General features: G+C 46.0%; 1 protein-coding gene across 1 annotated transcript in view; it reads right to left on the minus strand.

Moving 5' to 3' along the window:
- The window catches only part of ninl (ninein-like), a 145368-nt gene that overhangs the window by 83781 nt on the left and 44423 nt on the right, over nucleotides 1-17164 (minus strand). The window contains exons 11-14 of the mRNA XM_068045670.1: nucleotides 11881-12021; nucleotides 10222-10518; nucleotides 5505-5645; nucleotides 584-758 (exon numbers count right to left, since the gene is read on the minus strand). Coding sequence (XP_067901771.1) covers nucleotides 584-758; nucleotides 5505-5645; nucleotides 10222-10518; nucleotides 11881-12021 — 754 coding nt within the window. The remainder of the gene's footprint in view (nucleotides 1-583; nucleotides 759-5504; nucleotides 5646-10221; nucleotides 10519-11880; nucleotides 12022-17164) is intronic.

The following is a 17164-nucleotide window of genomic DNA, read 5'->3' on the forward strand; positions in this document are numbered from 1 at the left end:
TAGTCATTTGCTATGACTATCGGCATCAATTACGAAGGCTTAAAGTTTATGAAGTGCACCAACCTTTTGGGCAGTTCAGCAGCTGTTCACACTTAGTTAAAGTACCATTGTGTACTTCAACTCTACAAATATACAGGTAACATTGACTATCCATCTCTGCATGTCTCTCTCTCACACACCAGTTCGGATCATTACTAGGACATTCAAACAAAGTGAGAGAACGATGATTCCCTCCACGCTTTTTAAAATTTCTTCTTTAATCAGCCACTGTGTACAGTGGGAAAATACATTGATACGAGTATGCCTGCTAAAGGTAGTGGGGACTGTGATAGACTACTCCCCATCACCTAGTCCCTGCAGCATGTAAACTGAGCTAAAGTGATAGGAGAATACAGTCTGCTGGTGCATGATCTCTGCCTGATCACCTCAGTGGAAATTAGCAAAGCATTCCTCCAGAAGCAGTCATTTCACCTGCCCAGTCAGGAATGGGGTGCCCACACCCCAGGAGTGGGGGAAGGATGGGAAGGGGAAAAAAATGAAAATATAATTATCTTCCTCGAAAGGGAGAAATACTATAGCATACCTTCATTGCCAGGTTCAGCTTTTCTTGGAAATGGATCTCGTCTGATCGGAGGGAATCTATCTTGTGTTGCAGTTCCGCCTGCTGCGTGTTCACCTGCTGTACAATCAGCTCCTGCTCCCTGTCCATCTCCAATTTAACTGCTGCCATCTTTTCCTTGTATCCTTGATCCAAGTGTCTGGGAGCGAACAAACAATTTGCGATGATTGCATTGCAAAGAATGGTTGATTATTATAACAATTCCACCAGAAAAAGCAACTTTGCAAAATATTTGTCCATAACAATAAGGAATTCAGGTGAAATTTCTTTACCCGGAGAGTGGTTAGAATGTATAACTCACTACCACATGGAGTAGTTAAAGTGAATAGCAATAGATGCATTTTAAGGTGAGGCATACATGAATGGAAGGATATGTTAATAAGGTTCGATCAAGTAGAAGTAGGAGGCTCCTGTGAAGCATGAATACCAGCATAGTTGACCAAATGGTCTGTTGCTGGACTGTAAGTTCTAAGAAACTGATTTTGCATAAAAATCGAAGTATAACCCTGTTTCTATCAGATTTGCAAAGGCTGCTGTGCACAACATTCTCCATTGTCTCCTCTAGGCTATGACTGGTGCTGGGATAAGGTTCCACAGGTAACAAATCCCTTACCCCATTATGGGCCACCATAAATTAGTCTGACATCACCCTATGCCCAATATGTGCTCTTTACACAGGAAATAGTGATCAGATGGGAGGACGGGGGGAAAACATCTTCAGGGACCTTGGAGATCAACGGACCCTTGATCTGTATCTAATCATTTGATCGAAGCTAGCGAGGCAATAGGGCTTCCGTGTCCATGACTCGGAGAGGGGAGAAGTTGGCTAAGGTTCCTCCTTCTGATTGACATCCAGTGAATCCTGCTGAAGGGAGTGTGGATGTGTGTGGGACATCAAGTTGGGGAACTGAGTCAGGTTAGGCTGTAGTGCCTCCGGATGTCACACTGGCTGTCAATACTCACCATCAGGTTGAAGCATTGGAGGAGACCCAAAACCCATGGAATCAAACTCCAGGAAGGAGTCAACATCTTGAGCAAAAGAGGGATGGGGAGAAAATTGATGAGAAAATCTGAAGACAGGATTGCAACTCAGAAAAGAGCTAACAATAGACATTTTACAGGAAATCTATTAATGAATTCTTAAGCATGGAGGTAGCCTGCAAGTTGGACCCATTTGGACATGTCCTCCCAAATCCACAACCTCCACCACCAAGAAAGAAAAGGGCAGTAACTACATAGGAACACACCCAAATTCCCCTACACACCATCCTCACTTGGACATGTATCGCTTTTCTTTCATCGTTGCTAGGTCAAAATCCTGGAACTCCCTTCCTAACAGCACTGTGGGTGTACCAACCCCAGATGGGCTGCAGTGATTCAATAAGGCAGCTCACCATCATCTCTCAAGGGCATCAAGGAATGGACAATAAATACCAGCTTTTTTTTTTAAATCAATCATTCATGGGATGTAGGCATCACTGGCCAGGCCAGCATTTATTGCTCATCCCTAATTGCCCTTGAGAAGGTGGTGGTGAGCTGCCTTCTTGAAACGCTGCAGTCCATGTGGGGTAGGTACACCCACAGTGCTGTTAGGAAGGGAGTTCCAGGATTTTGACCCAGCGACAGTGAAGGAACGGTGATATAGTTCCAAGTCAGGATGGTGTGCGACTTGGAGGGGAACTTGCAGGTGGTGGTGTTCCCATGTATTTGCTGCCCTTGTCCTTTTAGTTGGTAGAGGTTGCGGGTTTGGAAGGTACTGTCTAAGGAGCCTTGGTGCATTGCTGCAGTGCATCTTGTAGATGGTACACACTGCTGCCACTGTGCGTCGGTGGTGGAAGGAGTGAATGTTTGTAGATGGGGTGCCAATCAAGTGGGCTGCTTTGTCCTGGATGGTGTCGAACTTCTTGAGTGTTGGAGCTGCACCCATCCAGGCAAGTGGAGCGTATTCCATCACACTCCTGACTTGTGCCTTGTAGATGGTGGACAGGCTTTGGGGAGTCAGGTGGTGAGTTACTCGCCTCAGGATTCCTAGCCTCTGACCTGCTCTTGTAGCCACGGTATTTATATGGCTACTCCAGTTCAGTTTCAGGTCAATGGTAACCCCTAGGATTTTAATAGTGGGGGATTCAACGATGGTAATGCCATTGAATGTCAAGGGCAGATGGTTAGATTCTCTCTTGTTGGAGATGGTCATTGCCTGGCACTTGTGTGGTGCGAATGTTACATGCCAATTATCAGCCCAAGCCTGGATATTGTCCAGGTCTTGCTGCATTTCTACACGGACTGCTTCAGTATCTGATGAGTCACGCATGGTGCTGAACATTGTGCAATCATCAGCGAGCATCCCCACTTCTGACCTTATGATTGAAGGAAGGTCATTGATGAAGCAGCTGAAGATGGTTGGGCCTAGGACACTACCCTGAGGAACTCCTGCAGTGATGTCCTGGAGCTGAGATGATTGACCTCCAACAACCACAACCATCTTCCTTTGCGCTAGGTATGACTCCAGCCAGCGGAGGGTTTTCCCCCCGATTCCCATTGACCTCAGTTCTGCTAGGGCTCCTTGATGCCATACTCGGTCAAATGCTGCCTTGATGTCAATGGCAGTCACTCTCACTTCACCTCTTGAGTTCAGCTCTTTTGTCCATGTTTGAACCAAGGCTGTAATGAGGTCAGGAGCTGAGTGGCCCTGGCAGAACCCAAACTGAGCGTCACTGAGCAGGTTATTGCTAAGCAAGTGCCGCTTGATGGCACTGTTGATGACACCTTCCATCACTTTACTGATGATCGAGAGTAGGCTGATGGGGCAGTAATTGGCCGGGTTGGACTGGTCCTGCTTTTTGTGTACAGGACATACCTGGGCAATTTTCCACATTGCAGGGTAGATGCCAGTGTTGTAGCTGTGCTGGAACAGCTTGGCTAGGGGCGCGGCAAGTTCTGGAGCACAGGTCTTCAGTACTATTGCCGGAATATTGTCAGGGCCCATAGATTTTGCAGTATCCAGTGCCTTTGGTCATTTCTTGATATCACGTGGAGTGAATCGAATTGGCTGAAATCTGGCATCTGTGATGTTGGGGACTTCAGGAGGAGGCCGAGATGGATCATCAACTCGGCACTTCTGTCTGAAGATTGTTGCAAATGCTTCAGCCTTATCTTTCGCACTGATGTGCTGGGCTCCCCCATCATTGAGGATGGGGATATTTGTGGAGCCACCTCCTCCAATTAGTTGTTTAATTGTCCACCCCCATTCATGGCTGGATGTGGCAGGACTGCAGAGCTTAGATCTGATCCGTTGGTTATGGGATCGCTTAGCTCTGTCTATCGCATGCTGCTTACGCTGTTTGGCATGCAAGTAGTCCTGTGTTGTAGCTTCGCCAGGTTGACACCTCATTTTGAGGTATGCCTGGTGTTGCTCCTGGCATGCCCTCCTGCACTCTTCATATCACCAGGGTTGGTCTCCTGGCTTGATGGTAATGGTAGAGTGGGGGATATGCCGGGCCATGAGGTTACAGATTGTGGTTGAGTAAAATTCTGCTGCTGCTGATGGACCACAGCGCCTCATGGATGCCCAGTTTTGCATTGCTAGATCTGTTCAAAATCTATCCCATTTAGCACGGTGATAGTGCCACACAACACGATGGACGGTATCCTCAATGTGAAGGTGGGACTTCGTCTCCACAAGGACTGTGCAGTGGTCACTCCTACCAATACTGTCATGGACAGAAGCATCTGCAGCAGACAGATTGGTGAGGACGAGGTCAAGTATGTTTTTCCCTCGTGTTGGTTCCCCCACCACCTGCCGCAGACCCAGTCTAGCAGCTATGTCCTTTAGGACTCGGCCAGCTCGGTCAGTAGTGGTGCCACCGAGCCACTCTTGGTGATGGACATTGAAGTCCCCCACCCAGCGTACATTTTGTGCCCTTGCCACCCTCAGTGCTTCCTCCAAGTGGTGTTCAACATAGAGGAGTACTGAGTCATCAGCTGAGGGAGGGCGGTGGTAATCAGTAGGAGGTTACCTTGCCCATGTTTGACCTGATGCCATGAGACTTCATGGGGTCCAGAGTTGATGTTAAGGACTCCCAGGGCAACTCCCTCCCTACTGTATACCACTGTGCCACCACCTGTGGTGGGTCTGTCCTGCCGGTGGGACAGGACATACCCGGGGATGGTGATGACAGTGTCTGGGACATTGTCTGTAAGGTATGATTCCATGAGTATGATTATGTCAGGCTGTTGCTTGACTAGTTTGTGGGACAGCTCTCCCAACTTTGGAACAAGCCCCCAGATGTTAGTAAGGAGGACTTTGCAGGGTCGACAGGTCTGGGTTTGCCATTGTCGTTTCCAGTGCCTAGGTCGATGCTGGGTGGTCCGTCCGGTTTCATTCCTTTTTATTGACTTTGTAGCGGTTAGGTACAACTGAGTGGCTTGCTAGGCCATTTCAGAGGGCATGTAAGAGTTAACTACATTGCTGTGGGTCTGGAGTCACATGTAGGCCAGACCAGGTAAGGACAGCAGATTTCCTTCCCTAAAGGACATTAGTGAACCAGATGGGTTTTTAACAACAAACGACAATGGTTTCATGGCCATCATTAGACTAGCTTTAAATTCCAGATTTATTAATTAAATTCAAATTCTACCTTCTGCTGTGGTGGGATTCCAACTCATGTCCCCAGAGAAATACCCTGGGTCTCTGGGTTACTAGTCCAGTCATAATACCACTACTCCACCGCTTACCCCTTTGCCAGTAACATTCCACAAAAATATATTCTGGGAACTGAATATTTTTTCCTTTTACTGCATCCTGGGATAACGGTCTACCTTGCTGGAGATGCCCATATTAAGAGAACAAAATTTTAAAAAAATTCAAACATCATCTCCCACTGACTTGATTTTGGTTTCATTGAGCAATTCCATTGCGGCATGTCGATCATCAACTTCCTTGGCTAATTGCACATTTCGCTTCTCTGCTCTATCCAAGTCCGCTTTCACTTTGTCTCTCTCCTTGTACAGCTGCTGAACTTGCCCTCTGCAAAAACAAGGTGTGCGCAACATCAATTTAACACGATTTTTGCGTCTGTTATAGAATTAAGATCATTCATATAGGAATACTTAAAAGTAGTCATTTAGGATGAGAAGTTTCCTATTTTAATAAATACTCCAAGGAAGGATCCCAATATGCTCCTGCAAGAACAAGAGTCCACGCAACCTGAGGACCTCAACGTCCTTGGAAGTCTGTGGGAATAGTGCACAATAAATTAGGACCAGCACATGATGAGTTAAAATGGCTTTCTGCTAAATAAAGAATTGTAAGTAATGCATTGTGTAATTGTGCAGAGAACAGGCATCTCTGCAGATAAAATGGGTGATGCAATGTCTGAAAGTAAGCACTCAGCAATATCTGAGAACAACAACAACTTGCATTTATATAGCACTTTTAATGTAATAAAATATCCCAAGGGACTTCACAGGAGTATTATAAAGCAAAATTTGACACCGTGCCACATAAGGCAATATTATGGCAGATGGCCAAAAGCCTGGTCAAAGAGGTAGGTTTTAAGGAGTGTCTTAAAGGAGGAAAGTGAGGCAGAGGGGCAGTCAAGTTCAGAGAGGCAATTAGGGTCTAAGCAGCTGAAGGCACGGCCACCAAATGGTGGTGCAATTAAAATTGGGGATGCTCAAGAGGCCAGAATTAGATGAGCAGAGATACATAGGAGGGTTGTGGGGCCGGAGGAGGCGATAGAGATAGGGAGGGATGAAGCTTAACCAGCAGGCAGCGTAAGTCAGCAAGCAAAGAGGTGATGGGTGAACTGAATTTGGTTCAAATACGGGGGCAACAGAATTTTGCATGCCCTCATGTTTACGGAGGTTAGAATGCGGGAGACCGGTCAGGAGTATGTTGGAATAATGAGTTAACAAAGATATAGTTGAGGTTTCAGCAGTAGATGAGCTCAGGCAGGGGAGGAGTTGGGCGATATATGGAAGTGGACTATGTGGTCGGGAGCTCATCTCGCGTTCAAAGATGACAACAAGGTTGCGAACAATCTTGTTGAGCTTCAGGCTGTTGCCAGGGTGAGGGATGGAGTCAGTAGCTAGGGAATGAAGTTTGTAGCTGGGACCAAAAACAATGGCTTCGGTCTTCCCAATATTTAATTGGAGGAAATTTCTACTCACCCAGAATTGGATGTCAGACAAGCGGTCTGATAATTTAATGGCAGTGGAGGAATCAAAAGAGGTGGTGGTAATGATCTGGAAAAGCCTATCGTTGATGCTTATGAGGAATGGTACTGAGCTAATTAACAAAACTTAACCATACTAATGGGAAAACTGGAAGAGGTTGAGAAGGATATCATTTATTTCAGCTGTGTGCGTATATGTTTGTTTAACTACAATTAATTGGTTATGCTATGTATCTTTCTTTTAGTATAATTAATTGGTTATACTGTCACTTGCAAGTATCTTTGCTTTACCATGATTTATTGATAATTTGCATGAATCTAATGATCAAAGAGAAAATGGTATTTAAGCGTGAGCAATCACTGTACAGGGACACGCATACAGGAATAAATGAAGACCTGACCCTGCATTGTTACAAATCCATGAGTGTGTATACTGGGGTTTAAAGTAACAAGACCCATTAGAATGGGGAAACAGTCCAACATCTTGATGACCCTGATTCATTTCTCGCTAAGTCAGAGTTGGTTCGAAGAAGTATTTCCTAAACATCGAGGGGTAGCTAATCTCTCGGAATTGTGGCCTAAAAGGGACTTCCAGTTAACAGCAGGTGGATCAGGGAATATTTTGGATGAGGTCCAGTCATTTCTTGATAATTTGACTGAATCTAAAAGGGAGGCCCTGCGGGTTTGGGCAGCAAAAAATTATAGCGTTAGCGTCTAATGTTGGGAATTCATAAGTTAGTAGAAGAGGCTTAGGCCACAGATAAAGAAGTTTCAGAACTCACAGAGCAGCTAGCAGCAGCCAAGAAGGAGGTAGAAAACTAGCAATTACAGCCGCTCACAGCAGCCATGACTATTCTGGCGCTAGAACAGCATCTTGCAGACAAACAGAACAGGAATCAAGATCTAGAGAAAGTCATCTCTAAGCTGCAGCATGCGAAGTTGGCAGAGACCTAGGCAGGCATAGTTGTTAGAAGGGCATGGGAGGGCAGCAGTATTGGCTTTCCCAGCAGGTGGCAGTATGGGCTTGCCCAGCAGAGACAGAAATTGAAACGTGCTGGTGGTCAGAGAATTCCCCGGGTCCAAAAGATGATGAGGAGACTTTGGGATAGGGATAATGCCTTCTGCACCCCCTTCACTTGCTCCGACCTTGAAGCCCTGAGCCCACATAGTTCAAGTGGCTACGTTAGATAAAGAGGAGCAGTTAGATGTCTATTTGACTCCTACTTGTCACCCCACAACCTAGGGAGGGCGAAGGTCATGCTTAGGCAGACAAGGAGAGAGCATGGCTAGGAATGTTCCACTCCCTATGGAGGTCATGAAGGCAACATTACCATTAGTCGGTTTGGGGAGTCCTGGAATGAGAGAAAAGGGGTAAAGTTACAGAGCACAGCAAGGAGGAAAGAGATTGTCGATATTAACTCCACATCCTCCTGCACAGAATTAGTATCGAGGCTGAATTTAGTGAGGCTTTTGGAGCGGGAATGGAGGCGTGGAGGGCCAGAGAACAGCATCAGATGCGTCCGCCCAGACGTCAGTCCCGGATTTAGTCAGCCGTGGGAAAGCTCCAAGGTGTCGTTGCCGCCCCAATGCGACAGGACAGGCATCTGAATTGCTGAACATATAAAATACATTAGCATGCAATTGATGGTGATTCAATGGGGGGTGGGCTTGGACCTGGCCTGGAGCTCATACACCCTGTCTTTGCAAACCCCATGGCATGATGCAATGCCTCTGACAGAGGGTTGGCCAGGAGGCAGCTGTGCCTGCTCACCATGAAGCTCCATGACGAGAGCAGCAGCAGCCGGCCAAGCCAAGAAGGGCCCAACTGAGCCAAAGTGTGCATCAGACTTGACTCAGCTACCTCCAAACGTCAGCTAAGACTGTAGCTCTCCAGGGAGAGCGTCACCGACTTATGCGCCGTGCTGCAGGACAAGTTGCGACCTATGGGATTCGGTGGTCACCCTATACCAGTAGCTCTGAAGATCGCCGTGGCACTCAACGTTTACACATCTGGGTCTTTCCAGGTTCCAACGGGGACACGTGTGGGGTCTCCCAGGCAGCAGCCCACCGCTGCATCAAGGTGACCAATGCCCTATTCAAGAGAGCCAGCAACTATGTGAGATACCGGACCAGCCCTGACAGACAGTCAGGCCAAGGGGGCCATCGGGTTCGGGGCCATCGCTGGATTCCCCCAGGTGATAGATTGCACGCACTTGACCATCAAGGCTCCAACGGACCAACCAGCCGCCTTCATCAACAGGAAGGGCTTCCATTCAATCAACGTTCAACCTGTCGGTGACCACAGAGACAGTTTCCTGCAGGTGTGTGCCCACTTCCTGGGAAACAGCCACATTGCCTACAAACTTTGACAGTCCCAGATGCCACAGCTTTTCAGATCCCCTGCGTGTCCCCAGGGAAGGATTCTTGGGGACAAGGGTTATCGATTGAAGACATGCCTACTGATGGCTATGAGGAACCCTTGCACTGCAGCAGAGGAGGCACAATTCTTGCCATGACTCCACCCGAGCAACCATCAAACAGGCCATTGGGCTGCTGAAGATGAGAATCCGGTGCCTCGATTGATCTGGTGGAGCCCTGCATTATGTTCCAGTGAGGGTCTCGCATATTATGGTGGTCTGCTGTGTTCTGTCAAATCTAACACAGCAGAGAGGGAGGCCTTGCATGAAGAGGACAGGATTGATCACCAGTCCTCAACTGACAAGGAGGACATAGAGGAAGCTAATGAGCAGGCACGACTGGATTTTTGAAGCCAGGCACATTGAGCAATGGGCCAAGGAGGCAAGAGACAATCTCACACATACGTGTTCCAGCCACCATTATGGCCTCTCAAAGTCAACTCAATAAACACTCATCTCAATGAATTTAGTCCATCGCCTCCTTTCTATCTGGATTGCATGCCTAGCGCCCAGCTTAACCACACACTGACACATCTGAGATGCTTACCAAAGGAAGGCTGTGCCTACACAGGCAGCCCATTGAGGGAAAAGGGTGAAAGCAGCATCCCATCATTAAGGTATAAAAGAATAAGCATTTCTCAACAATGAATGTGAACTGTAATAATGATAAAACTTTATAAACACAAAACAAATGGCAAATGTCAAACACCCATGAAACCCCCAGTGTGTCTACATGCTTTTCTCAATACATTTGTGTGTTCTTCTACACAGTGCGACATCTCCGATAGCAGCTGAGCTGGAGGCTGGCTGCCGATCTGGCTGCCCCTTGACCTGCGATGACTGTCCTCTGGCTGCCTGAGGCCTGGAGGGCCCCAGTTGCTTAAGGGTTTCCTACACAGGTGCAAGAGTCTCCTCAAGAGTCATGGCTGCTGGAGCTGTGCTCACTGGTGGAGGGGCTGAGGAGCCCAGCTGTGGAGGTCAGCCTCTCCTCCTCTCTTTCGAGGCTCACTTGAACCTCCCTGCTGACCGCAGAAGAATGAGGACCTGGAGACGACTCCAGACGCCTTGTCCTTCTTTCGCTTTGCCACTGCTCATGGCCAAGGTGCTGGTGCACAGGTCTGCACGCATCTGTGGGATCTGGCTCTCCACGAAGGTCGCCAAACTCTTGAAGAAGGAGGCCATGTGCTCACACACCTGAGACATGGCAGCTCTCTTGGCATGAATGGACTGCTCCATCATCTGCTCATGGCTGCAGATGGCCTCCGGCAGCTCCGCCAAATGTTGCCTTCCTCCGGCATGCCCTGTGCTGTTGCCACCAGAGACTCATCATCAGCCTGGGCTCAGCATGGGACTGTCCACCCACAGTCCACCAACTGTCAGAGGCCTCAGCCAGCTGCTCAGGCACATGTGAAGCTCTCACCAGCTTGTGACCCTGATTCTAAAGCCAAGTGGAAATCCACCGATGTGAATGTCTCTGCACTAGTGGAAGGTGCAGGAGAGTCATGTGATGGTGCATCCTCTAACTGCTTCTCCTCAGAGGTTGACGGCTGTCCCCCTTCAGTTGGAGCCTCCTGTGGACGCTAACCTGCATGAGAGAACACAAACGTGTGGGTTTGGCAGCACAGATTTTGTCATGCCAGCCGTGATGTGGATCTCCAGAAGCTTGTTGAATGTCGAATGAAGACAATCCTCACTGCCTTCTGTAGAGTCTCCAGTCTCACCATCTGCTATTCAACGGCTGCCCTGGGTCCCCCCCAAACTCCAGTGCCTCCTCCTCTGCCATCGACAGAGGCCACATATCTGGAATTCCTCCGCCAGTCCTTGAGGGCTCCCTGTTGTTATGGGCCCCACTGGTCTTGCAAGTGTTAAGAGCTTGTCGGAAGAGCGAGAGAACAGTTCTGCTAGTGGGAGCCCCTCGTCCCCTGCTGGGGTTTCCTACACGACTTTTCCCCAAGTCCACTCTCAGGGGTTGTAATGGGAGTGAGCTGTGAAAGAAGTTGGCCTGCAGCCGAGATGCAGCCATGCATCTGGCAGGATGTGGAGATGCCTAACCCCCTTTGCCAGCGCCTTCATGGTCACTCCACCGCCCCATCCCCCCACCCCATGTTGCACTGCCTCCCGTGTAGTCACATGCAATTCCCAAAAAAGGAGGTTATGGAGCACTCACCATGGCAGATGAAGGAGGTTGTTGACTCTCTTTCTACACTGCACCCATGTTTGGCAGGAGGTGGGGGTGACCCCACAGCTGCTTAGTGCCTCTGCGATCTCCATCCAGGCTTGGTCAGACAGGTGGACATCTTCCCCAGGGATGACAAGAAGAGGACCTCCCGCCTTTCCCTTGCAGCATGGAGGAGAACCTCCAGGGAGGCATTGCTAAACCGTGTGACCATCCGGTCACTTGCCTCTGCCATAGTGCACTGTCCTTCTCCGGGAGTTGCCGGGGGGGGGGGGGGGGGTGTGGGGGGGGAGGGGCGGGGCGGGGGATGCATCCAGGAATTATTACCACACCGGGTCCAGCAGCAAACAGTAAATCTTTCAAAAGCTGCAATGCAAGGAGGGCTGGCAGGGCTTTAAATATGGCACCAGGACCCGCTCCGAAGTCACCTGACACTACAATTGTAGACAACCCCCATCTCACGTAATTAGACAGGCCCTGCACCTCCATTACGACAAATGGCCACCCACCGCATAATCACGGTCGTGACGATCAGCTATGGCGCCCACTTCTGGGTCCGCCGCCGGGAACCGGGACAGGCTCACTAAATTCAGCCCCTGGTCTTTCACAGCGGACAAATTTTGTAAAAGAGCTCTGTAAAAAAAAACAACTGTGTTGAACACGAGGAGTAAGAAAAGGGTTAGGAAAAAGTGAAAGAAGTTAAAAGCCCACAGCAAACGTTAAAATTGCTGTGAGCAAGACAGAGGGTCAGTGTTTTCAACATGTTCTGTTTTTATTTTAAAAAGGAAAAATGTTTCCAAGAGTGTGTATGAATGTGTAAGAATTTACAACATTTCTTTTGTTTGAGAGTCTGCCTTTAAGAAGGGTCTGTGAGATTTTTTTTGTCTCTGTTCACATGGCTAAAAGCCATTTCGCTCTTTGTAGTCAAGTCTTGAAAGTTGGAAACTGATGCTGTTCTAAGTTTGTTAATTGTTTACGCTATGGGTGTACACAACTGTATTATTTCTGAGATATTTAGTCATGTTTTTGGTTTTTAAACTGATTCGAAACCACATGAATATTTCTTGGGTTTGCAACACTTTAAATTTGGCAACTTGAATCATAACCCACTATAGCGATAAATATTTATATGTTTCATTAAATTATGAAAGTCTGAATATGATTGTTAAGTATGTTCATTTCAATTTAAGATTGAATTACACTTTTAAGTTAATGGCACTGGTGTGGATTTATTTTGAATGAAGTATAATTGTGCAAATGTGAAAAGCTGAAATGTGGGAGTTGTAAGCATGGTCTAAAAGGGATATGGAATGAGAGTTGGAATATTGAAATGTTGAGAGGAGAGATTATAGCGGTTCCCGAAGGGGAATTGAGAAAACGACTGGGACTTGTGACTGGATCTTCAGTGTACCCTTCACGCGATGATGTTACATCTTTCTTATATACCAGAGAAAAGTGTTAAGAATTGTGCAGGAGGTAACAGTAGGGACATGGGCTGCAAGTTTCTGAGATTTAAATTAGTACAGAATGGAATTAAGGGAAAAACATCAGAAATTGGTTTAAGTGAGAAATAGATAAATTAATCTATGACGGAATAAAGGAAAAAAGGCGAAGATTCTGTCCCTTTTCTAATGCTAAAGGCTGTATTTTTCAGTGTTGTCTCTGTAAAAACCCTGTGTGAATGTTTTGAAACAACTGTCTGTGGCTCTGCCCTCTTTTCCCTTTTGTGTAACAACTTGTATGTACATAGCACCTTTAACATAATAAAATGTTGCAAGGCACTTCACAGAGGCATTATAAAACAAAATAGAACACCAAACCACATAAGGAGATGTTAGGTCAGATGACCAAAAGCTTAGTCAACAAAGGTAGGTTTTATGGAATGTCTTAAAGAAGGAAAGTGAGGGAGAGGGGTAAAGAGGTTTAGGGAGAGAATTCCAGAGCTCAGGACCATGGCAGCTGAAGGCATTGTCACCAATGGTGGAGCAATTGAAATTGGGGATGCTTAAGAAGCCAGAATTAGAGGAGTGCAGATATCTCAGAGGGTTGTAGGACTTCAGATAGGGGCCAGGCCAGAGAGGGAATTGAAAACAAGGATGAGAATTTTAAAAATCGAGGCATTGTTTAACCAGGAGCCAGTGTAGGTCAGCGAGCACGGGGGTGATGAGCGAATGGCATTTGGTAGGAGTTAGGACACAGGCAGCAGAGTTTCGGATGACCTCAAGTTTATAGAGGGTTGAACGTGGAATAACGGTATAAAAAGTTTTGGTTAACTGTGAAAGCCAACTTTCCTCTCATTTTTTTCCAATTTCTGACCAATGCTAAGCAGTCAGTGATTTGAGATGATACTGATTGTTTAATTATCTTGGTGGTTGTAGAATGTGTGATCAGGAAAAGGAAAAAAATAACACAGGGATACTACTACTATCAAGCAGTATAATAGTGATTAGTTGGCATCCTTCTACCTACAGAAGATGTTGGACATGCAGCAAACAATCCATTTAAGTGGAGTGTCTTCTCTTGGTATAACTTTGCTGATGGCTGTGAAGGCCAATCCTTGAGAGGCAGGTTCTGCCACAAGTGCCGAACATGAAGCTGCCAAGTGACGCTGTGAGGTGTTGTTTTCGGCACTGGCGCCTGTTGCCAAGCTGCGATAGCCACTGATTGTTGTGGTAGTGCACACCAGTCCGCAGGATTTGATGCCACTTCTCTCTTTCACCAGCTAGTGACTCCCAGGTGCGATAATCAACATTTAGAGGCTTCAGGTCACGTTTACAAACATCCCTGTAGCGGAGCTTTGGGCGCCCCTCTGGTTGTCTGGCCCTGGCTACCTTTGCCATGCAGAAGACCCTTGGGTATGTGACCACCTTCCATCCTGCAGACGTGTCCGATCCACCAACGCTGCCTCTGTTTGTTTAGTGCCAACACACTTGGCAGCCTTTGAGAGGACTGCCGCATTTGTGATTTTGTCCTGCCAGGATATACCCATAATATTGGTATGAGTTTGGCAGACAGCAAAGATGGAAATTATTGAGCTTCTTTTGCTGGTTGCTGTAATTCGCCCACGTTTCACAGCCATACGGCAAGGTGCTGAGAACACGGGCCTTTATAAACCAGCTTGTTCCTATGGGTCAGCTTGGTGTTATCCCATGCATGTTTCGCGAGTCAACCAAAGGTGGTAGCTGCTTTCTCAATGCATTGAGCTCTGCATCAAGGGACAGATTGGTTCCAAGGTAGCAGAATTTGCTAACCACTTCCAGTGGGGTGTTACTTAGTGTGATCAGGAGCAGGGATGCAACACCTTGTCCCATGACCACAGTTTTCTTGCCGCTTATAGTCAAAGAGAACAAAATTACAAGAACAAGCAGTATAATAACGATCTGAAGAAATCTTTTAGTTTGATAGTACTATAGAACTGTTTCACAGAGTGTTCAAAGTTAATAATGGCGTTGCTAATGATTCCTGCTGTTTTAAAACTGATTTTTAATTCCGAGGGATGGATAAAAAAAAATTTTTTTTTTTTTTTTAACATTTTGTGCCTTTATGGCTCATTGTTTTGAAAATTGGAAATAAAAGAGAAACTGAAATTTATTTCTAAATTTAATTGGGTCAAGATCTTTCTACACATTTTAAAGGCGCAAAGATTGCACAAAATTAAGAGTTTCATTCTTTTTTATTTAGCAGGAGTTTTTTTTTAATTTATTTGAAAGCTGTGGGTAGCTGTGTGACACAAGCTGACACTGATTGTATTTTGAAAGACAAACCCAGACATCAAAGAAGTTAACTGTTTCCACAAGCAGCTTTTTTTTTAATGCTATCAAATTAACTGTTTTTGATTCACCACGCAACAACCTTTGAATTGTTGAATGTAAACGTATCTTTTGGGCATCATTTGTTTCTGAAACGAACTGATGAAATAAATTGTTTAAGAGCTGCTGTCTCAAGTACACAAGAAAGGAAAATGTACATGCAGTTTAAGGAGATTGTTGAATACTATCTTCGGAACATCCTGTATGAAATGATCTCCAACATTACAATGTTGAAGTCCGGGGATTTAAATCTGTAAATGTGAACATGGGGTTTGGGCAATTACGTGTACGCAATTGTGCTGTGTAATAATTTGCAATTTTAAATCGACACAAAGTGGTGAACAGACTTTAAAATGGCATCCTGAGAATGCGAGAGGAATCCTACTCTGACCCCAACCCTGCTGGTATTTGGGAAAAAAACAGATGCAGAAATGGAGTAAAGTTTCAGCAGCTTCAGCATTTGAATCAAGCAATTATTGTGGACGTTAACCATTACACTGCCCAAAGTGAGAACACTCGCACAATTTTGGATCAGGTTGGACACGTGAGCTGGTGGGAGTCGCTGTTCACTTAGACCCCGGCAGCTATGAACACAATGATACACCTGGTTCTTATACCGGTGCTGTTTCAGTTAATTGTGCTGGTAATTTTGATTTACTTTGGATGGCATGTTCGAAAACAAGGTCTACAATTGGAGAACACTGTTAAATGGGCTAAAATGACTGTACAGATGGTATCCAGAAAACTCCTGCCAGGAAGGACAGAGAGAAGAGTTGAGGAAATGTCAGAATGAGGACCTCAATGTCCTGGGCAGCCTGTGGGATCAACACATATTAAATTAAGAGCAGCTCATGATGAGTTAAAATGGCTTTCGACTGAATACAGGATGGTAAAGCTCAATATGGGAATGTAAGCCATGTATTGCGTAAGGGGGCGGGAGGAAGCGCGAGGACAAGGCATCTCCACACATTAAGGGGATGATATAATAATCCAATGTCTGAAAGTAAGCGCTTAGCAATGTCTGTAATAACCTGGAATATGTCTCTGATCACTGTTGCTTATGAGAAATGGTATTGAGCTAATTAAGGCAATGTAACCATGGTTGCAGGATAATTGGAAGTGATTGAGAAGGACAAAATATATTTTAGTTGTGTGCATGTATCTTTAACTACAAGTAATTAGTTAGACTATGTATCGTGTATCACTATGATCAATTGGTTATATTGTCACTTGCATGTATCTGTGCTTCGCCATGATTTATTGATAATATGCATGAATGCAAAGGGAAAGATTATATTTGAGTGGCAGCCCATCACTGTACACTGTATGGGTATGGTGTCTCAATGAAGACTAGACCCTGCATTGTTGCAACTCCACGTGTGTATACTAGTGTTTAAAGTAACAAGATGAATTAAAACAAGAAAGCAGTCCAATTCTCCCCTGCGAAGAACTGAAGGAACTTTAGTTTACGAATTAAGTATTATTTAAGCATGTTTTTGGATGCAGTTCTAGCTTTTAATTTGTCAACATCTATCCAATATACAGGGGCAGCCACATTCCAATGTTCAGTGCTCATTTTTCCAAGTACTTTGCATTCCTAAGGGATAAAGAAAGAACGTGCATTTATATAGTGCCCTTCACAAACTCAAAAAGTCCTTTACAACCAATGAAGTATTTCTGAAGTGCAGTCACTGTTGTAAGAAAATGACAGCCAATTTGAGCATAGCAAAGTCCCACAAACACCAATGCAATAATGACCAGATAATCTGTTTTAGTGATGTTGGTTGAAGGATAAATGTCGACCAGGACACCAGAGAGAACTCCCCGCTCTTGAAAATAGTGCCATTGGATCTTTTATGTCCACCAGAGAGGGCAAGACATCTCAGTTTAACATCTCACCCGAAAGACAGTACCTCAGACAGTGCAGCACTCCCTCAGTACTGCACTGGAGCATCAGCCTTTTGTGA

This window comes from Heterodontus francisci, chromosome 13, assembly GCF_036365525.1.
Source record: "Heterodontus francisci isolate sHetFra1 chromosome 13, sHetFra1.hap1, whole genome shotgun sequence".
NCBI classification, from domain to species: domain Eukaryota; kingdom Metazoa; phylum Chordata; class Chondrichthyes; order Heterodontiformes; family Heterodontidae; genus Heterodontus; species Heterodontus francisci.